At 39.3% G+C, this 27,280-nt stretch overlaps 3 protein-coding genes across 4 annotated transcripts; 2 read left to right on the top strand and 1 right to left on the bottom strand.

Moving 5' to 3' along the window:
- The first annotated feature begins 249 nt into the window (after positions 1–249).
- Positions 250–3,190, top strand: LOC115804813 (proprotein convertase subtilisin/kexin type 5). Its single transcript, XM_030765307.1, has 3 exons — positions 250–303; positions 2,093–2,276; positions 2,793–3,190. The coding sequence occupies exons 1-3, from the start codon at positions 250–252 to the stop codon at positions 3,188–3,190; spliced, it is 636 nt and encodes a 211-aa protein (XP_030621167.1).
- Positions 3,191–4,815: 1,625 nt separating this feature from the next.
- Positions 4,816–6,108, top strand: gcnt3 (glucosaminyl (N-acetyl) transferase 3, mucin type). Its single transcript, XM_030765306.1, has one exon. It carries the CDS (start codon positions 4,816–4,818, stop codon positions 6,106–6,108), a length of 1,293 nt encoding a protein of 430 aa, XP_030621166.1.
- An 8,354-nt stretch (positions 6,109–14,462) lies between these two features.
- Positions 14,463–26,722, bottom strand: bnip2 (BCL2 interacting protein 2). 2 transcript variants are annotated; one of them, XM_030766071.1, is made up of 11 exons: positions 25,812–26,722; positions 23,556–23,651; positions 22,666–22,745; positions 21,888–22,073; positions 19,763–19,945; positions 18,893–18,995; positions 18,669–18,800; positions 18,437–18,523; positions 18,174–18,272; positions 17,535–17,570; positions 14,463–15,437 (listed from the first exon to the last, which is right to left on the bottom strand). In XM_030766071.1, exons 1-11 carry the CDS (start codon positions 26,183–26,185, stop codon positions 15,380–15,382), a joined length of 1,434 nt encoding a protein of 477 aa, XP_030621931.1. In that variant the 5' UTR covers positions 26,186–26,722; the 3' UTR covers positions 14,463–15,379. The 2 variants fall into 2 exon arrangements, with proteins under 2 accessions (XP_030621931.1, XP_030621932.1); XM_030766072.1 differs by lacking the exon at positions 17,535–17,570.
- Positions 26,723–27,280: the final 558 nt, after the last annotated feature.

Here is a 27,280-nt window from a genome sequence, read left to right as displayed (position 1 = left end):
CGGATCCATGCAAGTTACAGGGATTGTAATCAAATGCATTTTACAAGTAAATCAAACTGAAAACATTACACTCTGACAGCTCTTTTTTCTTTCACAGATACTACGATGCAGGGGGCCACTGTGCGAAATGCCACCGCTCGTGTGAGCAGTGTTTTGGGCCAGGGCCAGATGCTTGCAGGCCTTGTACGCCTCCACTGCTAGAAGTAGAGGGAACAAGGATGTGTGTTGAGCGATGCCCACAAAGGTTCTATGAGATGGGCCAAAGATGTGCCCAGTGCCACACCAGCTGCCGCAGTTGCACAGGTACCTAACCCAATCTAGCTATAACGTTAACAGCCTGTGTGTTACATTTATTAGTATATAATATGTATAGTCTCTCTTACCCTCAGTTACACTCAACAACTGTCAGCTTTCCCTAACACCCCTAAAAACCCTAAAAATCCTGAAGTTAAAAAACTTGTTAAATGTCGTGGAAACACCAGGAAATTACTGAACTTAAAATTTAAAGACAGTTGTTTCTATGAATATTTTTGTTGATGCAACAGACGATCTGGCAATAAATTGAAAACACGGCACTGAGACAGGTGAGGGCAGCGTCACACGAGTGGGCCGGTGTGACTTTCATATGGCATTTGTATAAGTTAAGCTGAGATAAGCTACATAAGCACACGATGAGAATTAGAAAACCTGTGTACATTTACACTTGTGTTGTGTGGGGCTGTGTTTACCTGTAAAAGATCACGGAAGATAATTTCTTATGAAAAAAAAACAACAACAACAAAAAAACCCAAAAGTGTGGAGCCTTGAAGTGTACCATGGATGAACTATAGTGAGATTTCCCCAGTGCTGATCTAACAGTAGAACACTGGCTGTGACTATGGTCTGAGACCACCCACTGTAAACACAAATCTGACAGGCCTCAAATTGCCCATAGACGACTGAGCTCGCACTGACGCTGTGAGGAATTCTGTGGGTTGCTTAATGTTGCTGTTTTATCACACTGATAACACTTAAATAATATCACCTCATGTTATTAAACAGTATTATCTTGTATCACAAATGCAAATGGCACAAACACACTGATTTTAGTCTCGGCTATTAACAACAGCACACTCATTTTACTCTTAACTACTGAGAATTCAATATTCAGGTCTTTGTCTTAATCATGCATTCAAATATTTGATTAAAATATTTGATTTAGTAATCATTTGATTATAATATTTCATAATATACGATACAAGGTTGCTGATATTTTAATAACTGAACAAGTCCATCTCAGTTCCTTTAAAGTGGGTAAAATCCGTTCTAAAACAAGTACTGAGAAAAAGGTCAGCAAAAAGGGACTATCCAAGTCACGCTGCTCAAATATGTTTAGTTTGAAGAAAGTGAGGACAAATATGTGTGTAGTGTGCCCAGTCAGCAGTCACTGGAACATTTATATAAACAATGTAAATCAAAGCATGGGGGACATTAAACGAGTATGTTTTGCCATCTAAATCAATAAAAGCAATAAAGCTATTATTCTCATTGTTCCTCTTTCTGACATTGAGAGCTTGTTAAAATGGCTCTCCATGAGTTCTGCTGTTCAGTCACATTGTCTGCTATTGCATAACATTCGTTTCGTTTGGTTGATCTTCTGATAACATTTTACTGAAACAAGTTTGCAGGCCTTGCTTCTTCCGCAATCGCAACAGGTGTAACATTTGTTTAACATTACAAACAATGTGTATATTACTTCATCTCTCGTGCGTGTGTGCGTGCGTGTGTGTGTGTGTGTGTGTGTGTGTGTGTGTGTGTCTGCATGCGTATGTCTTTGTTTGTAGATAACACACCCCAGGGGTGTGTGACATGTGACTGGGGCAGCATACTCCAGGATGGTGTGTGCTATCCACGATGTGAGGAAAGGCGTTTCTTCTCTCAGAATGTGAGTGGAGCAGCAATAGAGCTTCAGTGTTTCTGTCTCTCCGGAAACCTGTTACAAACAAGCAGACATTACCCGTCTTTGTGTGTTTGTAAACATGGCGTATAATGAGGTGTGTGAACTTGTTGACACAAGTGAACCATGCTCATAACCGTACTCATACTGTCTCAGGAGGAGTGTGAGCTGTGTGATGACTCGTGTAGGCACTGTTCTGGTGCGGGACCTGAACACTGTTTAACCTGCCACCCTGAATTTGCCCTTCACGCCATCGACGGCCGCTGCATGCGTTGCTGCCAGTCTGCGGAGCAGGACAGGGAAGCAGACGGAGACTGTTGTCTCTGTGACACAGGCTCAGGTATAATAAAAACAAATGACCAAAACCCGGCAGTTACTGGTCTGTTTTTCCTCTGTCTAGGGTTTAATCCTTGCGGAGTGTTTTTGCGGTCCATTTGATTGGGAAAGGTTAAACTGTCCAATTTGTGATTGAGTGAATCATAAGACACAGTGGCTCCCACACCAGCCCTTTAAACGGAAGTCATTCCACGCTTTTATTGTTTTACTGCACAAGTCCACCTGAGTCAGGTGGTCATGGTCTTAATTACCGTATGAATGTTAGACTCTGTTGTGCTGATACTTAACATATTATAGATGGCAGGAGATCTTTGAGAACTGCAATTGAGTTCCCCATAAACAAGTTCACCAAATTTTTTATCTTTTCACCATTGCTGTCATTAGCGTTCTTAGTTTGAAACAGCGGAAATACATTTGAAGATGAGTTTTGAACAATACTTGGTGTCTGTTGTAGTATTAGTCAAATGTTAGCTTTAAAGTGAGAATTCCAGAATTCTAATCTCTCTGTCTGCGTTCAAAGCTTTGTGTCTGGAGGTGCCAATTATCGGCCGTGGCTGGACGGCCAACGGAAACCTCAGCTCTCAAGCGCTACAACATGCCTCTGTGGCTCTGCCCACTGCTCTGATGGTAGCTCTGCTTCTGGCGCTGGTTGTGTTTGCCCTGGTGCGGGCTCGAGCCAGCAGGAAGCTCTGCTGGAGGCAAAGCTACGAGAGGCTTAGCGGGCTGGCCAGCGAGGGAGTCAGACCTGCCCCCCACATGCCCCACGGTGTCCCAGAACCAGAGGATGGTGGAGAGGAATCGGACGTGGTGTACACAAGCAGGAACGGTTCTGTATACCGCCGCTGCGGCTTCATCCACGAGCCAGACACCGAGGAAGAGGAAGAAATCAACGAATACAGTCAACTGAATAGAGCATAGGGCTATGAAACCACCATAAAACTTTTGTAGTCACGCTTAGATTGTATTTAATTGTAAACATATAAATGTTAAAAGAACATTTTATTACCTTATTAAAGTGACAGTAGCACACTTATCTTTCTCATATCTCACACTATAATCTTATGAAGACACTAACGAATTTGACAGCCTCTTTTTTCTTTGTTGTTGTTGAGTGGAGTTTACACAAGAAACTAATATGTAATGATTTTAACTGAACAGGAGGCGCTATAACAGGTTGTTTGGATCTATGTTCTCAGTAAAAATCATTGTACACATATTGTACACCTATGAATCCTCGCTTTCCCCCCCAAAAAAGATCTTCATTGGTAATAAGACCTGCTTTCCACTGTCTATAAAACACGAAGTAGAATCTTTGTCTATGTTTTCATAGAACTTTTTGTAGTTCTAGAACATGTTGTAGTTGATACCTTTTTTATATCTTTTGAAACTTGGAGAAGGTGAGAGGGTCGTTTCAATGGCCAGTTCATGTCATATTTTGAACATGAATATGAAAGTCCCCATTGTAAATATAAATGATGAAATCAATCTGCAAAAGAAAAGAAGATATTGAACGTCAATGAACTGCAGTTACTATAAGGAATGGTTCTTGAATATATAAAACATTTTGTAAACCAAACACTCAGAATACATTCCAGGCTATTTTGTTTTCTGTTACATTCACATTTTGTTTTAAGTTTCTTTTTAAGTGTCAACCCATGTCTGGTTTTTCACAGTACATGTTTCCCTGTTAAACTTCCTTGTCAGTAATGAGCTCAGCAAAGTTTAAGGCAAATTTAAGGAAGTGATTTTTATCTCTGCCCTCAGGGTAATAGACTGTGGTGTCTGCCTCATTTTTTTTTAAATTCAAATTTGCCGACCAAACTGAACACAACTCAGCACACATAAGAAAGTATTTATAACATACACTGACCTTATGAACACAGTCCTAGTCAACTGTTAGAACACAAACAAACAAAAAACAGCCTTAGAATTCAGTGTCGCACAAGCAGCATAACTTAAGCCAAGCAGAGATATTTAATGTAATATTGAGTTTTTCAAATTAGGGCAAAAACAAAACCAATATTGTCTTTTATCGATGTACTTACTTAAACCTAGTTTTAAGTACCGTAGGAAAACAATTACATTATTTTCAGTGACTTTTTATATATATGACAATATAATTGTAATTATTTTCTATTATTTGTCTGTTTCTGTTGTACTCACTCACATGCTGTGACAATGTTCTGGGTTTTGAGCAACTATGAATATCAAAATTTAGGAAAAATTATTATGGCACTATACAAATAATTCCTACTCTCAAAAGCCCAAGATCTCTGTGTAGTGACGTCTGTAGAGACTTAAGCCATGCCCCTTTGACCACACAAGTTATCACACAGCCCCTCCCCTTTTTCTCAGAACTCTGCTGCCCTGCCCACTTGTATTTATACATTGCATACCCAGCTAATTGTCAGATTGCTCATGCCTCATTTATGTGTGGTGACCGCTACACATCGCTAAAGGGTGAATGTGGAATCTGTACATTGATCTTAATTATTATTATTACTATTACTATAATTATTTAAAAAGTTTTGATTTAATGTGACATGGCTCTGGTGAAATTCTCCAAGAGACAGAAAATTCTAAGAAACATCTCTTTCATTCTTCTTAGCACTTGTCTTTTGTTTGTGATATGGAGAAGTCAAAGGAAATCTTGCTCCAAAACCAGTCAATGCTTGGAAGTGGACCATTTGTTGACAAAGGATCCGGTGGAACTACAAGGTTGTTCAGCCATCATTCGAGGAGACATAGAAGGGCTGGACAGGAACATTTTAACCAGTCTTTTGGCTAACCACAAGAAGAAGCCTCTGTCTGAGTCATTCTTCTTAAACGCCACCACAGACTGCAATGCTTATGTCAGAAAAAGAGGGTTTCTCACAGTTCCACTCAGCAAAGAGGAGAGAGATTTCCCTATCGCCTATTCCATGGTGATCCATGAAAAAATAGAGATGTTTGAAAGACTCCTGCGTGCCATATACACTCCGCAGAATGTCTACTGTGTACATGTGGACCAAAAGTCCTCTGAAGCATTTGTGAAAGCTGTGAGGGCTATAGTGTCTTGTCTGCCAAATGTATTTGTGGCCAGTAAACTGGAGTCTGTGGTCTACGCCTCATGGTCCCGTGTCCAAGCAGACTTAAATTGCATGAAGGATCTTCTGAAGTCACCTGTTCGGTGGCGATACCTTCTCAACACCTGTGGCTCTGACTTTCCCATTAAAACCAATGCAGAGATTGTTCGTTCCCTCAAAGTGTTGAACGGAAAGAACAGTATGGAGTCTGAGGTCACAAATGAATACAAGAAGGGTCGCTGGCAGTTCCATCACAACGTCACAAACTCTGTGGTGAGGACAGGTGTTAAAAAGAGTCCACCGCCTATCAGTACGCCCATGTACTCTGGCAATGCTTACATCGTGGTGTCGAGGGACTTTGTGGAGCACCTGTTTCAAAGCGCGGAGGTTCAGGTGTTTATGGAGTGGGAGAAGGACACGTACAGTCCTGACGAGCATATGTGGGCGACCCTCCAGAGGATGCCCGCTGTGCCTGGGTCCAACCCTGCCAACAGAAAGTATGACATGTCGGACATGAACTCCATCGCTCGGCTCGTGAAGTGGAGCTATTTGGAGGGGAGCTTGAAAGACGGGGCTCCATATCCACCATGTGCTGGTGTATACAGACATGCGGTATGTGTCTATGGAGCAGGAGACTTGAAATGGATGCTACAGAAACATCACCTGATTGCCAATAAGTTTGACCCAGAAGTAGATGATCTAGCAATAAAATGCCTAGAACTGTATCTAAGACACAAAGCTCTGTACAGAATGGACATTATCAGAAGGTAATATTCACAATATAACTTCACTGGACTTTTATTTAAAGATTGGTGTTTCACAGAGGATCACTGTTTTTTTTTTAATTTACATTTAAGTGTTTTTCTACAGTGCCACAATGATAGTACTGTAATTCATAGTAATAATAATAAGATGAAAATGTGGTTCATGGACTTAATTTTATCTCAGGTTTACTTGAATCTCAGGTTTTCTTGAATGAATGAGTGCTTAGTAGCCTATTACATGTAATTCAATTTATTCGAAGGTTTCAGCCTACATTTAATGGAATACTTAATATACCTGCACAGATTTCAGCACATTGAATCCATACAGAATATAAAATCAAAGATGTAGATTTTAGAACAATAGAACAAGAGTTAGTGTTTACAGCAGACTTGGGGAAAAAATACATTTATCTTGTGCTTGTTCAAAGATGAAACGATAGGCCTATGTGCTCAGAGAGGAGCAGAAAATTGTAGGCTAAATGTGGAGAGAGAAAAAGCGAGGAACTTAACTCATAATAGCTAACCTGTTACAGGAGAGACGAGGAAAGCAAATAAAAGGGAGGGCTCCACAGTATTTGCCACACAAATCGCTGAGATAGCCTATCTAAAGTTGCCTGTGGTCTAATGTTAAAATTACTTGTCTATCGCGATTTATCGTCAAGTTTGTTATTAATACCCGGCTCCCGCACGTTATTGATAACGCGGCGAGGTTATGCAGGTTATATTTAAAAAAAAATTACGATGGACCAAGGCACTTTATGGTGAATAACTATTATTCGAAAAATTGTCATTTTATTCCCTCGGAAACCATGAACTTGACGGCAAATCTCAAAAAGTCAGTACTTGGCCTGTTTGTCTACATCTCTCCAACACATCTCCTGAATAACTTCTTTGTAGTCCCGGATACTGGGCACGGAATAACTTTGAATGTACGCAGATTATTGAAAACACATTTATTTAAAAAGAAAAGAAACTATAAAAGATATAGTATAAAGTGTCCTATACTCGAAAGGCTACTTGTTTACAGCGGTTTATCATCTAGTTTACTATTAATTCCCCTACCCCGCACGTTCTTGATAATGGTTTTATTAGTTGCATAAAATGTTGTGCAATATGTGGTAGGCTGAATTTCAAAAGTTACGATTAACTCTTTTTGAAAAGGATGCTGCTGTTCCACTGGTTCACGAATGGGCTTCGGTCAGCTGTAGCGACGCGCGGGTTGGGCGGGTTCGGGTAAGCTTACGACTAAGTTACACATATCTTACAGAAACACTGCGTGCAGTAGACTTTGCGTTTTAAGCTCTCCGAACTGCGTGCAATAGGCTAGGCTGTCCACCTTCCACCATCTCTTCCCCTCTGTCTGTCACTGTCTCTCTTTCAAACACACACGCACGCACCGGAGCGTGCAGGTCCTCTTATGCCTTTGCTGTCAATAGTCTGCATTACCGAGCTATATAGTATGGAAGCCCTAAAATACCATGAATTTACACTCAATTTAGATTCCGTTTTCTCGTGATGACGTGTATTTTTCTTTGTTTTCTCGAGATCTCGACTTATTTAGGCCTATGTCATTATCAGGAAGTAACGAAACTTTGTTTTCTCGAGATCTGGACTTATTATCATTACATAAGGATGCTTTGTTTTCTCGAGGTAACGACATAATTAATTCGAGATGTCGAGAAAACAGTCTTGTCACCTTGTCCTCCACCATTCTAGAGAGGTTTTCCTCGGGTATCCCTCTCTCCCTCAATGCAGCATATTCTATACTACGGTTCATCCAGTTCTAGAAGTTTGAGAGAAAGCGCGCTGACATGCGATTGCTCTTTCTTCTGTACTTGATTACCCTGAACGACATACAGCAAAGCACAGAACGCTTGACTATTATTTTGTTATCACGAGAAAACAGTTGTTTTCTTGAGATCTCGAATTAATTATGTCGTTATCTCGAGAAAACACAGTTTCATTATTTCGTGATAATGACATAAATAAGTCGAGATCTCGAGAAAACAAGAAAAGTACCACGTTATCACGAGAAAACGGAATCTAAATTTAATGTAAATTCATGGCATCTTAGGACCTCCATAATAAAGTAACCTACATCTATCACCTCTCTGCAGTCAGACTATAATTTATAATGCAGTAGGCCAGGTCGTAATTTACAGGCCTATAGCCTGGCCCAACAGTTCATCAACAGCTTCACCATCAGTTTCCGATTGTGGTTTTGGTCAGTGCATGTGTTTTAGAGTGTTGATAATAGGCTTCACCCAGGAGTTTCTCCCTAAGTGGTATCAGTAGCTTTTGTTTGGATTATACACCCCCAAAACTTTTTTCGGTCAGAAAGAAGAGGCTACCACTGACGATATGGCCGACTTAATCAGAAAAGTTAAAAACGGACGATGCTAAGGTTGCACGCAAAGTGAGCCCAAAAAAAATAACATATAGGAGAGATTCGGGCAGGTTGTCCTGTCCGATGACACCATTACAGACTACGTTATCTGCTTGAGTTGTGAGGCACTGTACAAATATGATGACCATAAGACATGTACATCAAACCTGAATCGTGTTGTCATGGCGTGTCGAAATAGGTTAAATCCTGGAACTGTGGAATCCGTTCTTTCAATACACAGTGAAACCAAACAGCTAAAAAAGACAGTATAGACCTATACATGCGGGCTACTATTTTGTTACAGTTCACCTTTAAGATGTGAAGGATGCATCGTTTGTGTGTGTGTGTGTGTGTGTGAGAGAGAGAGAGAGAGAGAGAGTTCATGTCTTCAATGAAGGGTTACTTGTTTTGCTGCTGTGCAACAATAAAGAACACCGTGTGGAACAATTCGTCTGTTTATTCAGTATTAGAGCCAGACACTATTAGGCTAAGATACAAGAGGCCATGCCTTGCAATCAATGTATTATGCTAACGTTTGGAGAGACAGCCCAGAAACGAAACGGGTCAATATCGCCGTAGGGTGCCTTTTGGTATCCTGCACATAAATAATTCATTTGCCATGTTAACATAAAAATGACTATGAAAAGGTTTGTTATATTGGGCTAAGCTTTTATATTCATTAAAAAGCATTACTTGGCTCTTTAGATACTTTTTTTTTTAGATTTTTTTCAGTTTTGTATAAGAAGATGCATGTTATTTTGCTATGTCTCATCCACGGCTCATTCAGTTTCAATGTGAGTAAAATATAGTCAAATCATAAAATTCCAAATTGTATTCATATTATTACTCTGTTAAATAAGTTATTACTCAACTTAAGTGCGTTGATTACTTGGTAATAACATCATATTTTTATTTAATAAAAAAGAAGAGTTTGTGTGTGTCCCTTAAATGATTGTCCACCCTGTCATATTGGGGAATCCTCCCCTTTAAGAAAAGGCCATCCACTCTAGTGACATCACGATGACAGTTTTTTTCTCTCTTCAGTGGTGGGAAATTCAATGGCTGAGGTGAGTGAGTAACTGGCCTTCCTATTGACAAATGTTCTTTGTATAAGTTTGCTGACTTGCTCTGCCCAAGCTTAGCATGTTCACCCTGTTGGCATAAAATATGCCGGAAGTTATTAGAATACAATATTTTCAAAGTACGTAAGTTTAACTATACCAAATTTTCTTTAACAACCAGACTAGGTAGTTAGCTATACACAGTTTGTTGCAAGCTAAAGTGCTAACTGAAGCTCAAAATGTCCACCCTATCATTGTCCCAAAATGTCCACCCCGTCAGCCACTTAGACCCAACAAAGGGGACATGCCCACGACAGGGCGGACATATCGTTCATTTGTAATTTTTAGATGGATGTTATTTTATCATCCCTTTGATCATGGACCCAGCCACACAAACACACACACACACACACAGTCATATTTGTCTAAATTAGTCTTAATTTCTCAGGACATGCCTCTGAGTGCAGCAGAAATTGCACAGCGACATAGAGAACACCGGAATGCAAACCCTGAACGAAGAGAAGCATACCTTCAGAAAGAAAGGGAGAGATGGAGGAGAGATAGAGAGACAGGGAAGAAGAATTGAATTAATGAACTCACTGAGAGAGGAAAGCAAAATGGAGGGAGGCAAAGAAAGCTGAGCTAAAGCTTGCACAATGGTGAGGTTGAAGACTCCTCCCCCCAAGTCCTGAAAGTCCACCACAGCCAGGGCCCTCAAGGTTTGCATAAATGTAGGATGGAAATAAATGAATGAAACATAACTCTTAGCCAAACAATTTACTGATTACATTCACCTATATAATACTCACCTATATATGATACTTACCAAATAGGCTCCCTGGGAATAGTTATTAAATCTGCATATAGAATTTCAACTGGAATTATATTTTACATTAGTAATTGTACTTACCTCTAGAATCATATTTCATATTATTATATCTAAACTGTTATATATCTGTATATATCTGTAAAGACAAGAGTTGGGCAAATGCATATGGTACCACAATGCTGTTGGATGTAAAGTCTCCTAATCCTATAATCTCCCACAACTATTCATCCACTCATTGTTAAAATAAATATATTGTGATGTCATTGAATTCTCAATATCGTTTCATCTCTCCTCTCATCACACATCAGATACCTGCCATCGCTCCAATAAAAGGAAAAATGAAGGTGCATCAGGTGCTAAGTGTGTCACCAGGCAAGTTCAAATACCGGGACATCACATGTCTCTGCAAGAGAGAGGCAGATATGTTGGAATGTCCCTGTTACCAGTTAATGGAGGCAACTATAAGCGAAGAAGATAACACTTTCCTTGCATCTGATGGCACAACTGAAACCAGACAGCATCCACAATTCATTTAGGCAAAACACATTGGAGAATGGTGTGTGGTGAATCATGATGATGAAGCCTATCCTGGCATTATCACTGGAGAGGAAGAGCACAATATAATGGTTAAGTGTATGCACCAAAACAGGATAAACAAATTCCTCTGGCCTAATCGACATGCACATCAACAGATTCTCTGTCTTATTCCAGAGCCACAAGTCCTCAATAAACGCTCTGTACAGGTAGACAAGGCTTCATGGAAGTATGTAGAAGAGCAGTTGAAATGAGCCAGAGAGCAGGAATTCATGCTGGTGTTCAGCTGTTCTCTCTGGTGTTTACATGACTTTTAAAGGTTTTTAAGGTGTACTTCTTCAAGAATGTGTTCAAGAATGTGTGTTTATGTAAATCATCACATTTTTATACCTACAAATAAATTAAATTCTAAAATGAATAAGCAAGGGGGAAATTATTTATTTTAAATAGACTGAGAATGTACCCATTTTAACAGTTGAATAAATGTTCCATTTTCATATTTTGTCACGCTTTGTGTATTCGGCTTTATCTGTCCACCCCGTCATGTGCTAGTCTACCCTGTCATGCACTGGTCCTGTCATCTTGATGTTTTTACATAATAATTCAATCATAGTGTGAAATATCTGTATATATGATCTAGTGTGTTCAACAGCTAAGTGGCGGCTATAATATGCAAATAAAAAACTGCATCCAAATATCAAAGTTTTCTCCAAATTAAAAAAACAAATGTATGAATTGTATGGATTTCTTTAAAAACAAATGGTTTCCAAAAAATATTTTAATTATTTATAATTTAAGAGCAAACAAATAATCCTGTTTAGGAAAGGGATATCATATCTTTCAGATAATGTAATTTTTTATCCTAATATTGCAATGAAAACATCTTTAACAGTATTGTATATGTCCATGACAGGGTGGACATATCTTATAGTTTATTCTCCAATTATTTGCCCTTAACTACCTGAAAATATGTGTGGGAGCTCAACTAATCTATATTTCTACAAGTTGAGTGTCTACCATTTATGATAAGACATAACGGTAATGGGGAAGTATGACCAAAATGTGTATTGTGAGGGTTGAAAGGCACTCTATGGTGATATTGACCCCAAACGTGCAACACTGCTAACTTTGTTGTAGCCTATGGATCGTGCAAAACCTTGTTGTCTACACGAGTCTGTCCTTTTTGAAACGTCCACTAAATAAGAAAACGTTCTCTCTTACTCTATATGGATGCCATCGCTATACAGGCTAAAGTTGGCGGTTTGTGGATCGGGTTTGGTTCGGATGGTTGATTAACGCATATTTTGCGGGTCGGGCGGGTGCGGGTATTAAAAATCCTTGACCCGCACATCACTAGTCTGCTGAGCTGCCGTTGCGTTCCATTGTTTTAGCAATCAAAAACAAAGCAATCTAAATCAAATCAAAATCACTGAGTTTATAAAGTTCTCGAGCGAACTACTGTGCTAAAGGTTTACTTTCAAGAAATAACATCCCAAAAACATGTAGGCTACAAGCATGAAATTCAGTACAATTGAAGAAAGCAAACTGCTGTGCTAAAATTAACATAAAAGCAAAAGAGACAGTTGGGTTGGCAAAAAGTTACAAAGAAAGTGCTTAAAGGATGTTCTTAAACCGAATGGTTTCTGACTCGTTGGAAAATGTGTGTAAATTACCTCGGTTGCACCGATACATTGAATTGTTCAAAAGGAAACTTGAATATATCTTGAGAGAAATTTACATACTGTACTACAGTGGGACAATTTATAGTTCCATTACAGAAGTGTAACAATGATTACATTTAGTATGTCAACAGATTACCTACAATGCTGAAAGACAAATGTTCATGATTAATTGAGGTGTACGTGAAGAAAAGTCCTTTTTGTGTTATGTACCAGGAAAGGATATGTATTGCAATGAAGCAAATTTAAGATGACAATCGCTTTGTCTTGCTTCAAAATCTGTATGGATTTATGGTAGTAAGAGAAGTATCTAAACAGCTGTAGATGTTTTCAGACACTGACATTTTGTCTTGAAATATTCCTACTAAATCCATTTCAATTAGTAATTTTTGTCATACTCACTGTTTGAAATCCCAGTCAGTTTGAGAGCAATATTTTATCTTTTCCGACTTTTTTTATAGAATTTAAATCTATGTGAAATGAGGTCATCTTTCAACCATTTTACAGTGTTGGATACCTTGAGTTCACATCATTTGAGGTACAAAGTACGGATATTGTGGCTGATTAAAAAAGTCTGGCACACTGTCAACGCCAGTGTGAATTCCTGTAAAAGCCATATAATCAGTAGGTGATTTGTTATTTTTTAACAGGGGCATGGCCCAATGGTCACTGACACTACTCTACAGAGTACATAGGGTGATGGCAGGTTAATATGGAGGATGCATTTTGGTCATTATGTTAATAAGGGGGATGGCATTCCCCCCTCATCCCCCTGCAAATCGCCTACTGCCTAAAACATTTACATGTTACCCAACTATTTTTGACCGAGGTGCATTTCACCAATCATCTGAGAGACACAGGCATCTACAAGTGACCATTACAGGCCAACCGCAGTAACAGTCACAGTCTCTCTCAACAGCTGGGCATGACCTTGTGCTTGCTCAATGACAATAAAGTTCTTGAATCTTGAAACTGTCCTCTCTCCCCTTTTGTTGGTTGCTGGTAAAATATTTTCCTAAATATTATGTTTTTTTTCTCGTTAAATAATGACTTTTTCTCTTTTTTTTATAGAAATAATTTAAATCTATGTGAAATGAGGTCATCTTTCAACCATTTTGCGGTGTTGGATACCTTGAGTTCACATCATTTGAGGTACAAAGTACAGATATTGCGGCTGATTAAAAAAAGTCTGGCACACTGTCAACCCCAGTGTGAATTCCTGTAAAAACCATATAACCAATAGGTGATTTATTTTTTAACAGGGGCATGGCCCAATGGTCACTGACACTACTCTACAGAGTACATAGGGGGATGGCAGGTTAATATGGGGGATGCATTTTGGTCATTATGTTAATAAGGGGGATGGCATCCCCCCCTCATCCCCCTGCAAATCACCTACTGCCTAAAACATTTAGATGTTACCCAACTATTTTTGACCGAGGCGTGTTTCACCTGTCATCTGAGAGACACAGGCATCAAACAGGCGATACCTACAGGCCAACCGCAGTAACAGTCATGACAGGATGCGGTCAGCCTACATCTTTTTCCTATCGTCTTTTGAACATAAATACCTTGGACCAGGACGAAAACAACAGCAGCCGCCATGATACTAACGGCATTTTGACCTATACAGTCAACAGCAGAGCTGATGCTAAAACTAAAGGTTTCACTCATAACTGTGGTTGACTGTTTTGGATGTGTTTAGGTGGGTGTAAGTAAATACCTTCCTAGGACAGGAATGTCTGTGGGCTTTACACAGGGGTGGTATACAATGACTATCAGGCAGTAGTTGACAAAGATCAAGAGGCCTGAGTCTGAAGAGTAAAGAAAAACCAAAGACCATAGCTATACATGCAGAAAACATTTCAGTGTCATTTTAATTTTGATGCTCCAGAATGATTTTCATATTGTTTAATGGAAATTTGATATAATCTTAAATTGCTCAAAAACTGCCACATTGCTTAACCATCATGTTGCTGTGCAACTACAAAAGATGCAGGCAACCAGACAAAGGACAACTCTCAAGGTGGCCGACTGTTCTCCAGCTGTAAACAGACATACTCGTTTATATGTATGTGTGTGTGTAAATTTACTTTCAAGAAATAAAACCCCCAAAAACATTTACAAATGTGAAATTCAGTACAACTGAAGCGCTGTGAATTATTTTCAGGCTTGAGCTAAATGTCTGTGTTGAACTGGTTTGTTTCATGGTTTCTGTTCATTCTCTTGACACTGACATGACACTCCAGTACTTCAGCATGCACAACCCATACACATCATTCAGCAATAAAAGGCTAACAGGTTTGCCGCAATATGACACAATAATCACACATATTATAGACCTAAAAATAAAGTTCCAATCAGAACAACCATAAAAATATATTAATCTCTCTCCTTTATGACCTTTCAGATATAAATATATATTTAAATGTAACGATGAACATGCATCAACTATCTGAATCGGAGTGCCTTGCACATACAGGCAGGATATGACAGTAACTATGGCAACAGTGGGAAGAGCTACGTTTGAGTAAATGCATAAAAAGGTTTATACGAAAAAATACTTCAAGCTGAGCATTTTGAGATTTGCAATCAATCAGATGTCTTGGTTAATACAACCGCCAAAAACATCAAAACAAAACAAGAAGGTTTCACAATGTAACAGGCAAATGTTTGTAGAAAGGCACTTCTCAGACGTAGTGAGATTTCATGTTCTCTATCAGAGAGAAATGCACTGAGGATTTTTTTTGTCCCAGCAGTCTTCTCTCTGTCTGCTTCTGTGGTCCTCCTCACTCTGGTACAGCTGCAGTTGCAATTTCCACCTTTCCATGCATTTCCTGGTCAATCCTGCAACAGAACAATAATGACAAAAAAAGGTCAGACTATTCCAGTCAGCAAATCAGTGTTCCTAATTACTGATCTAATTAGAAAAGTGTGTTATCACCAACATGGTGAAGCAGACAAAGCAGGCATGTTCAACAATGTTTGTTTGATCTCATTTGTCTATGATCTGATACTCTGAGAGAAGCATTAGACCAGTTGCAAATTATATCTAGTATTTAAAAACCCAAACAGTGGTAAATCATATCTAATATTTAAAAGCTCAAACAGAGAGTCTGTTTGGTCAAAAAGGAGTGTGTGACTGACATGAAATTGCTTTTTGAACACACACACCAAGCCAAGCAAAATACAAAACCACCAAGAGTGTCAATGAAATATTTGTAATTTTTTAACATTTAGTTGCTCCTCAGTATCTAAAAAGTGATTTAGCCAACAGTGCTTTTCATGGATTACAAGGGAAACAAAAACAGATATATCCCCTCTACCCAGACAATCCTCTCTGTCCAGGGCATCTAACAGAGATTCATGTTTCTTTAAAGTAGACTAATGAAAAAGTGGATTAGTTTTTCAATTCTCAACAAAGGAAAGAAAGAGAGAAAAAGACACTAAACTGAACATGACACTCTATTCACTTACCATCTGACTACAAAGTTCACTTACCATCTGACTAGACAACACCCATCCAGCAGAAGCCTATAGTATGGAGGCTTTGTTCCTCCTCTAATCCCATTCAGCTAACCCTGCTATTCACATACTCCTCTTTCTCACAATCAGCTTTGTCTGAGGAGAGCTGGAGCAAAAACCAGTGTACCATGTGGCTTAGCAACAACAAGGCTGCTCACCCTTAACCTGATAAAACCAGAACGTAAACCCTCTGACGTACTGTCAGGTCAGCAAACAACACGTATACCGTTTGGATTTATGTTCAGCATTAGTCTGCGCATTACCACATGCTCTGTGAAGTGAGTGATTTGTACAAACACACAGTGAAGGTGATCAGCAGAGAGACATGCAGCTAGCAGGGAAATGTGTGCAGTAGCCATGTCTGGAGGCTTAGACAAATCCCCCAGGTGATGTGTGTGTGCGTGCGGTGGGGGGTGGAGCCACCATGCACCACTTGTGACTTAAACCCTTAAACAAAGTGAAAGATCAACATTCACATACATTACCAACTTACAGTAATGACAGTGCCACTGAGTGAATAGGCCCTCAGCATCCATATCTGTTTAATGGTAAATGAAATAAATGTATGTTCTAATCAAATCTGCCCTGTTCACTTTGAGTACATTTGTTCTTTAGGCACTAAATATCCCCATTGATGGTAAAAACATAATCTAAAGTCAATTACCCAATGTGATTTTTGCATAGAGATAGCGGTCACATTTACCTAAGAAATGAGACCTAACTTCATAAAAGAGCACCGAAGAGGAGTGCAGTTTGTCTCCTTTCATCATAAAGAACAGATATCAGGGACAGGAGAACAATTTTAACATACATTTTGTAAGTTTGTCAAAAAAAAAAAAATCTGCCTAAGAACAAAAATCTTCATTCATGTATAATTAAAAGGGTTCAGATGGAAACTGGTCAATCATTAATGAAAAGGATGCCCGTTGACATCTGCCACTGAGCCTAAGTCTCACTGAAGTCTGGAACGAAGTGATGCAGGTTCACCCCACCTCTGGCTTTTGACTGACAGCAGATCACTGAACTTTGGTATGTTTGGTCACAACTACACGGGTTCATGTGATTGGTTTTAAGACCTCGGAGGCAGGGCAGCATGTCACATGATGAGATTTAAGAAGTAAACAGCAGTGCCAAATCACATATTAGCATGTAAAAAAAAAAAAAAAAAAAATCAATCAATCAATCAATCAACAACCAAAAAACTAATCATTTTAATGAGTGATTGCACTCAGATGCAGCACAAACGGAAGAGGGAGTGATGCAGTGATTTCAGGTTCAAAGCCAAATCTAGGGGGCGGTGTGCAAAGTGAGGAGTTTAGTCATGTTGTTCAAGGCCAGTCCAATGACTTGTTAGTTTGGTGCAATGCTGTAAAGGCCTACAAAACCCTGGACTGAGCCCTGGGGAGAGCATACAGGTACCTTTTACGTCTTTTCCTATTTTTTTCTTCGTCAAACCTTAGAGGAAGGGTAAGGAAGAAGGTGTTAGGAATGGAGATGTTGAAAGTTGAACAGCCAAACAGCAGATAACCATCTGAAGCAGAGTACAGTAAAACAAAAGAAACATACCACCGCAAGCACCCGGGCAAACAAACACAACTGCCGCGCTAACACATTTGATCAATGTGATAACGACCAGAGAGAAGAGGCGTTCTGGAATATTTAAAATGGGTAAAACTAGTTCCACAAAAAGACATATGCTCTCAGAAACACAGTTTCTCAGCAATGGTACTGAAGAGAAGATCTGGTTTTATCTCAGAGGGGAAAAAATGAGGGTTAAGGCTTTATATTTTTCTTTATAAAACAAAAGCAGTTTTTAACAGAAGTTTATACTCTCTACATGCCTTGGTTAAAACAAACAAAAAAGAGGCTTGTATTCTTACAATGTATTGGGAGATCATTTTCATAATTTGTTTTGTCAGTGTTGGTTTTTCAGTCAGTCGTTATCTAAACGACACACAGAAGCAGGTACCATTGCTAAACAAATGTTGATTTTACAAATGTTGATTTTACAACAGACCAATAAAACGGTTCATGAATGAGGGAAAAATGAATACTTACTGTTTTATGCACTCTGGTATGGAAACATACTCCATTGGAACCAGCTCTGCCAACTCAGCCAGGCTAAACACATACTTAATTTTTTGGCTAAATTTTGAGCTGTAGGGAAAATATTAATATTTGCATGTTCAAAAATGTATTTATATTATTCATATTTATATATAAACAGCATCTGTTATTACATTTTTGTTTGAAAGTAAAGAAAATATGTTATGTTCTCTATTATATGTGTTAGAATTTGTAATGTTATTCCATTAACTGACCTTATGAAAGGTTTTGTTAGGGCCAGAAGAGTGCGAATAAACCAGGAAGGGTGAACGATTATCAAAGATTTCAAATTCTTTCTTAATCTGGAGAAGAGAGAAGAACATCGATCACTTCATCATAATACTGACAAATGGCATTCAAAGAACGAGAAAGGACAAGAGAGAAAGGCCAAGAGAAGAACTGAACTTTCGGGAATCCGTGATGATGTAATTCTTGAGTCAGGCTCACCTTCGGTCTATCTGCTGATAGCATTTCCTGAGCCAGCCCACACTGGGCATCTTTCGACGAGACGTGGCCCCATTCAGATAGACGATCATGTAGTTCTCTGCTACCAGCAGCTCCAGGGTGCCAATCACGTACCTGGGGTGGGTAACATGGGTGGGGTTTAGTGAAGGTTGGCATAACACTGCACCTATATTAATGAAAAAGAACTTAGAGGAGCAACAATTCACTTGAAGAGATTGTCCATGATGTATCTGTAGTTTGGTTGATTGCTCTCAGGCATAAAGCAAACGGCAAACACAATGATGGCATTCAGTCCATCGCCATAGTAACCTGCAAACACAGGAACAAAGTTTCAGCCGACTCGCAAAGATGCCATCATGTCTAGCTTTTTTTCTTCTGCTGGTTTCAAAAGTTAATATAACTAAACATGCTGAAACAAACATACTTAAAGCTGCAACAAGAAAGCAATTGAGACATGAGAAGGCCAAAAACAAAGAGCTGTTAGAAAGAAAGTGTCAAAAAAGCAGAAAAAGAGTGACGAGAGAGAGAGAGAGAGAGAGAGAGAGATGTAAAATTTCATTAAGATGATCATGTTAATAAAGCTGCTGTCTAAGAAAAAAGGAGGGGAGAGAGTTTTTTTTAGGAATGTAACAGTCCTGGTCACAGCACTACATCCAAATTTTGTAGATCTTGAGAAATGTGAAACCTTTTAACCGTCCTCATGACATATTCAACTTCACTTTTTCACACTGTTATCTTGGAGCATTCAGCCAGCCTCAAAACCCTGCCATCTTTTAAAGGACATCTGAAGTTTACACTTGACTAGAGTTAACTCTTTTGCAGCAGAACCAAGTTAGCTTGTGATAAAGCCAGTGTCCTACTCCCATAGCCCTGGCAAACACTCTCTTTCACTCCGGAGAGTAGACCGTATGTGAGACAGGGCAGTAACACATCGCAGAGGTTATGTAAAGGTTTAGGTTTAATTTCCAGCAATCAGCCCACGTGAGATGTTTATGGTTTTACACATCTGAGAATGCTAATCCAGAAACTCCAGTATGTTACACTGGCGTTTTCTCAAGCAGAATGGTGTCACTGACCTCCATGGCTGATCACTCTCTTGTAGGGCTCAATGGCTTTCATGTCCACTCTGTGTTCCTGTTCACCGATACGGAAGATTCTCCAACGTCTGCCCTCCTCTCTCTCCTCCGCCGCTGAAAATTCACGGACCGAGTCCACGCCTTTCTGCAGCAGGTCTGTGCTCTTTGGCTTTGGCAGGTCGTCTGAGCAGGGAAGAGAGGACCAGCTCCACAGTCAGGATGTGTGTGTGAGTGTATGCAAGCATGTGTGTTTGTATGGTTTGTTTTTTTGTTTTTTTTTACCTTTGGCTATGGCCTGATGGCATTTCTGAGAATGGACTAATTTTAATTACTAAAACTATACACTATATAAACTATATACAGTAACCATATACTTCTACCATGAAATTCACAGTTGGGGTTTATATTGCGTTAGTGTCACATATGAACTAAACCAAATCAATTCTGTGTTAAAGCTCCAAGTTGAACACTTTTTTCCCCCCCAAAGTCTTCTTCTGAATAGGTGGTACACCTGCGTCATTTGATAACAATTTTTCAAAAGCACAAATTCACATCCACAATCAATATCCCATATTCACAGTGTAAATCTGGTTCATAAACAATTCTCTGGTAAATTTGCCATACATCGCAAAATCAACAGAATATCAGTGGAGATGCATGCGCTAATCAGAATGGAAGGATGATTTCAAACGTCACACAAAAACAAAACGGACAGACAGACATAAGCTCTACAACACTGTGCTCCCTCTTCTTAGTCCAGTGGTGTTACTTATGTTTACCAAATGACTGTCACCAAATGACTGAAGCCATTGTAATCTATGTCACCAAATGCCTGGGTATGAAAAGAATTTGTCTTACTGGATCTGCATTTCATTGGCTTTGTACCTGTACTCTGCACAATGACAATAAAACTGAATCTAATCTAATCTAATCTAATCTAGATTTAGAAACTCTCAACTATGAAATTAGTGTCGAGTGTCAAGGTGATTTCTAATCTAATCTAAGATTTAGAACACTACTATCAAGTTATTGTCAAGTGTCAAGGACTTTTGAAATGTTTTTGAGGTAGAACAACCAAAACAAAAAGAGAGAGAGAGAGTGCTCTGGAGCAATGTGTCAGTTGTGCAAAGTGGCTTAAAAAACGAAAATAAAAAAAAGGTATGTGGAGGAAGACAAAAATTCTCTCTAATTATGTGCCATTTTCCACTCAAATTTTTAAAACCATAGCAAGAGCATTATTTGAACAAGAAAGGTAAACTAAGCTTTACTGACATTAACATTACATTCTCCTAAACACTGCAACAACAGTGCCCACAGGAGAAGGAATTCCCGTGTCTGTCCGTATGCGCTGAAACACGACTGATTAATGTACACTGATCAGAGCAAAATGTACAGAGTGGTACATGCAAAAACAAAATTAAAATCTTTAAAATGTGTCAAATATTAAAAAAATAAATAAATAAAGGGAAAGTAACCACCAACCATGACACACTGAAAAAAAACCCCAAAAAACAACAACAAAAAAACACAAACAAAACTTGATTCTACTGGCAGTGCTGATGGAAGGCATTTCAAAATAAACTCAAAAGTAAAATTGTTGGCACTGATTTGATTGATGTTTGAACAGGGCGAAGGAGGGTGGGGAGCAATGAGGAACTGCCCCATAAAACCTTACCAAGCAGTGGGGGCCTAGGACCTGTTCCCAAACCCTCAACAGAAATAATCCTTCCAGCACAGACAGAAGAACGCAGCAAGGTGGAGACACAAAACACACAAGACAACACCATTTTAAAGCACTTACGTCATCTGTTCCTGTAAAAACCTGGCTTCAAACATGCAGGGAAAAGGTCTATACAAGAATCCAGAGATGTGAGTTTGCAAAGTCAGTTAAAACACAGACATAAATGAAAATACTGGTTATCTGGAGTGAATAAAGTTCAGAGTTCCTTAGGAAACATTGGTCCCGGGGGTTTCTATGGAGAAGCTATGTGGCTCACATTTCGCTGACCAAGAAAATGAGAAACGGCATAGAAAAGAGGTCCAAAGAGGCTTTGTCGTTTGTCAGACTCAGTTGTGTACTAGGAAAACAGAAAAACTCAATGTTTTTGTGGACTACTCGTCTTACCTTCCCATTCAAACTCATTGCTGTTGTCTGAGGGTGTGTCCATGTCGTCCAGGTCTAACTCTCCGCTCTCCTCCAGCTCATCAGACAGGATGGAGCCCTCACTGCGGTCCAGGTTCAGACTGATGTCCGGTGCTAGAAGCTTCTTTTTAGTCTTCTTGGTACTGTTCGCTCCATACCGCTGAGAAACTGAGGAGAATTACAGTGCAAATGACAAAAACGCTTGATGAGCAACAGGTTTGCAAATGTTTTGAGAATAAGACGGTTGAATGTGTGCTTCAGATACAGTTTTGTATCCTTAGATATCTGACATATGGAACATTAAGTTGCAGTAAAACTGCAGTCTAAAAAAAAAAAAAAATCCAATTTCCTCCCAAAATTACTCATGATTCACATATTCAACTACGACATGTGTTACTGTTAATGACATGTTTTAACACCACTATTCATGAAAAATCACGGAGTCACCTAACATGCTGAGAGGAGACTGCTGTTTGGGCAACAATACCCAAAAACACTTGACCATCAGTGAGCACTGACTAGCAGTGAAAGAGAAACTGATCTTGGATGACAAATCTGCCCACGTCCAAGTGGTAAATCTGTGCTCCCTTGGACCACACCGTGATATACAGTGCATAAAAGTAAAACTGCATTTACCACATCTTAACACAAGAGAACCAGCTTTGCTAACTTTTATACTATTTGCACCCATACAAAAGTGATAAGATGGCCTAAGATTAGTGGTAAGAGAAGCATGATATAGTCCATTTATGGGCAGTACCAGGCTCTCCTTCCTCAGATGTGCCAGTAAAGAGATCTTCATCCAGCTGAATATCCTCCTCCTCCTCCTCAGGTAAAGGCCTAGCAACAATCACAACACAGTTATCAAACACATGCTACAGGTCTCCCTGGATATACGCAGCATCTGTATCATATTCACTGTAATAAATCCCCAGAACACAATACATCTCCACTTCTGATCCCAGCTATAGGAGTCACGCTTAAAAAGGATTTATGCTGAGTAGTTCGGATGACATATCATTTGTTGTGTTGTGGCTGGTGATAGCAAGACCTGCGAGTAATTTTTTAATTTAACTTTGTGCAGGAAGGGTTAAAAGATGAGTTCTATTTAGGTCTGCTTGTTCACGGAAGATGCCTGTACGTAAACTGGGCTTTCAGTGGTGTTTGAGTTTGCATTTGTGCATGTTTCATGACAGAGGTTTCATTAAAATAGTTATTAAAATACTTTGTGTTTACACACAAGTCGCGTTTATGAAACTAGCCTGTAAAATAAACATGTCATCTGCCTTTATCTCCGTCAACGACAACAGCGAAAAAAACCCATTTATTTTTAAAACCATGAAAGCACCTGCTAATGTGTGTAATTCATCTGAAATCACATGCTGACGAAATGATAATGATAGACATGAAATGGTAAACATGAGAATTATGCAAAATGCCTCAGAATTATCTTGACTATACACATGTGCGGTTCCGTGTTGTACTAAAACAACAAAATGAAACATGAACTCAAGCACTCAAGTGTCTTTTTTCAGGAATTAGACCGGAACACATAGTGTCATAAGATCTTAAAGGAAATAACAGAAATGCTAGTTTGTGGTAGAGTCAGATGAGAAATAATACAGTTAATTTGCCAGGTGCTTTAGATACCTTGGGAAATCTTCATCTTGCCACTCCTCTTTAAGCTCCACCCCCTCCATTCTGAGTCGCGCTTCTGTAGTGGCCACTGATTCTTGGCGTTCAAGACTGTCAGACAAATGAAAACAACGACACATCGTTTTTATTTCTTTAAAGAGAATATGACTATTTTGGGATTACAGAAAAAAGTACATATTTCATACAAAAGCTACATATTTTCTAGGACCAGTTGTGGACTACTGGAGGCCAATGAATACCCGAGAGAAGGGCCTGGAGCTCATCAGAAGGATGTCTGACATAGAGTGACCAACGGTGAGCGAGCCAATGACTGGTTGAACCAGGTGCATCAGTGCAGGGCTAAATAAAAGTCTAGTGCCACGAGGGTCCTCAGGACTGAACTTAGAAAGAAAACACAACTTTAGACAACTACTTTGATTAATGTAGCGCTTTCTTTTCACATACAACATTCCCCTTCAAATTAAAAACAAGAAAAGGAAACCAAAGTCCAAAAAAAATAGTGAGAGGCAGCTACAACCAATGGTTTCAAACAAGACATCAGCAGGTTTAAGCTGACTCTCTGTAGCTGAGGGTGTCATTGCCTTATTAATAGTGAGACATTCATTTGAACCTGTTTCTGGCCCAGTCTGCATCTACTGTACACACTGTCTGTCACATTTCAGCATGTAAGATGCTAAGCAGCACAGTATTAGGACTCATACGGTTTTAAAAAACACACACACACACACTACAAGAATTAATGCAATGCCGAAAACTACTACTCATGTGCTCTGGAATTTGTATAGTATACAAAGCCTCTTTGATGCATTAATCCTGTGTACTAATGTGCTTGCCTTCCTGGACACACAAATATTCAAAGCATTCTTGACACAACTGGCTTATCATCTATTACATATTCCGTCTTTATGAGTCCTGTTGGTCCTATGAGGCACCTTGTTTTTCACAAAACAAACAAGGAAGACTCTTCTCACAGTCAGACTGTTCAGGTTGACATTTTTGCAGTACAGAATAAAACATGGAGCCCTGCTGCTTGAAAACAGAGATCAGTTTATCAGTCGAACAGGAAACTTGCTCATGTTGGAACCGAAGCAATTTCACAGCTTTAACATTTGTAAAGAAGGGCTTTTTGTCAATATTGCCATTTCAATTTACATATTCAAAAATCTTTTTGTGCAAACATTGGGAGCAAAACACCCTTGGCTAAAATCATTACAATGGTTGCCACAGTGAAAATAAAGCAATAATGCAGAACAACTGGACAAAAAAATATATAAATAACCGATAAGAATTCAAGCAAGAAAATTAACCTTTCATTCAACATCCTGCATTAACATGCCCAAAACATAATTCCTTTCAATTTCAAAAGAGGATATCTTTATTAACTTCAGTGTGGCTGTGACTCCAGTTGGAAATTGATTTGGTTTACAGCACTGCATTCATGAATGAAGCAAAAAGGAGTCATTCATTCACCAGCTGTTAGTCTATTTCAAAAGGAGACTGACACTAACACTGAGACCTACACACAGGCTAGCTAATTACCATGCTGTCTGTGTGTTCACAGTCACGATATCTCAAAAGCTATTTTTTTTCTAATTTTCAACACCATCCTTCCTTTTTTTAAACTCCAGACACACAATACTAAGTTTTAACACAAAAGATGTCAAGACAGGTAATGAGAGGTCTTGATATCATACACTGTTTGTGGTACTCCATTTCCCCAAGTCTCTTTGATTTCTAAGGTTAGTTTTGTAGAAAAGGATTAAGACTATATCCCAGATCAAATTCAGTGCAGTTTAACTTGAGACTACCTTTATGCTTGTTTGATGAAACAGCCCTTGAGGTTCTGTTGTGTTTATGCGAGCAGTGGAGGGTGCTAATGGGTCTATTCTCAGAGATCAGTTCCACTTCACTGTTTGCTGGGCTAACTCCAAATATTTATATCAGAGGTATGTAGGGTGTGTTTTGAAAGTTTGACTGAGCAACAGAATGTTAGTACATCTTGTCTAACCACTGATGCAAAAAAAAAAAAAAAAAATCAAAATGGCACTTCATAGCATAACCTTACATTCTGCAAGACCTGTAGCAAACAAATACAACGAAAAAAGTCATGCCCACTTCTGCAGACCCACAGGTGGCTGCAGTTCTGAATCTGTTCTGACATGCAGACGTTGAAAAAAAATGATGACTAAGTTAAACGGACTCGACATGACATGATCTACTCAGGCTTTGTCAATATAATTGCAACATTACCTTCCGTTTAGATCTACTGATGAAGATTGTGGTTGAGCAACGGCAAGTGGAGTTGAAGCTTGCACCTCCGTCTGTTCTTGTTTTTGTCCATTGTCTGAGGTCTCCGTTTCCTGTGGCGGGTCTCCTGTTTTGGTTGGATTGTGTTGCGCACTAACATCCCCGTTTTCCACAGAAACCGTCGCCTGAGGAGTCGAGTCTTCAGACAGTTCTTCCTCACCTAATTTAACTGAAGATGAGGGGCTAATTCTTGGACTGTTTTCAGACGTCTCAAATGTCCTGGGTGTGTCTGATTCTGGGCAGCTATTGTTCAAAGTCATATCGCTTTCATCATTCTGCCTTAACCCTCCCTCACTCTCAGTCACATCTGTTGCCATGAGAGCGGAACAGTCACGGCCTTAACTTTTATATCAGAGCAGAAAAAACGATAGCGAACTAATTACTAACTAATGCAACGGGGTAACGTTACAAACAAAGAAATGGGCTATCTCGTACAATTTCCAAAACAAGAACAGAGATAACACTTTAATAAACGATCTATGACATTGTTTAGTTTATAAAGCGATTTAACAGTTTCTGCACTGAGGATAAAGTTACTTGGTTTATGTAATCTTCAGATTTTTTCCCTATATTAGCAAACCAGCGCTTCCATGAACTTCCCTGCTTTGTGGCCCAGTTGTGCGCAGTCTGCTTTTCCCTTCCTTCCTTCCTCTTCCTACTTGGGCACTAATATCGATTGTAGAGGACCAGCAAGCAGCAATTCAGTGGCTATTTTTGGAGCCAGACGTTTCAGCCGCTTCATACACAAATGTTTTCACTGTTACTAACGCTGCGATCAATCAAAAACTCAGATCCATTATGAACAACATAACTTCGACTATAACCGGCTACTTTCCGTTACACGGTACCTCCTCCAGTCCAGTTTCTCAATCTGTCACTGGTCTTTTTCCTCTCTCCGTTACTCACATAACACGTCGTCATCTCCTTCGAGTGGAGCGTTACACATTTTTGGCTGCTGCCATCTACCGATTGGGAAACTAAGCAACGTGTGAATGGTCGTAGAGTATGAGGGCTAAGCAGATGAGTGGTTGTCATGGCACAACTTTTGTAGCGTATTTTTAAGCATGTGGCGTAATAACGGTTTCATCCACTTTTTCTTAAAAGATATCAGATTAAGGCGTTGCTGGACCCATCACTGCATTGTGCTAGTTTACTTGAGGACTAATGGAAACTGAGGAAAACATTTTCACGGTTTCTGAGGTAAACTAGAGTTAAACAAGGCAAGGGCATCTTCCATTTGTTTTGTACTTTTCTTTGCTCATTCGTCAAAGAGGCAGTTGTGTCCTTGAACCTTTATTTCATCACCAGATAGTCAAACAGTTTAATAAATAATGTCGAATGCAACATCTCTGCTTGAATCTATTTGCAAAGGTTTTGAATTAGATCTGCATTATCCTTATCGATGTCGTCCT

This window comes from Chanos chanos, chromosome 2 (genome assembly GCF_902362185.1).
Source record: "Chanos chanos chromosome 2, fChaCha1.1, whole genome shotgun sequence".
NCBI classification, from domain to species: Eukaryota; Metazoa; Chordata; class Actinopteri; order Gonorynchiformes; family Chanidae; genus Chanos; species Chanos chanos.
Note: the sequence above shows the minus strand (reverse complement) of the source record. Positions and strands in the feature narration are given on the sequence as shown.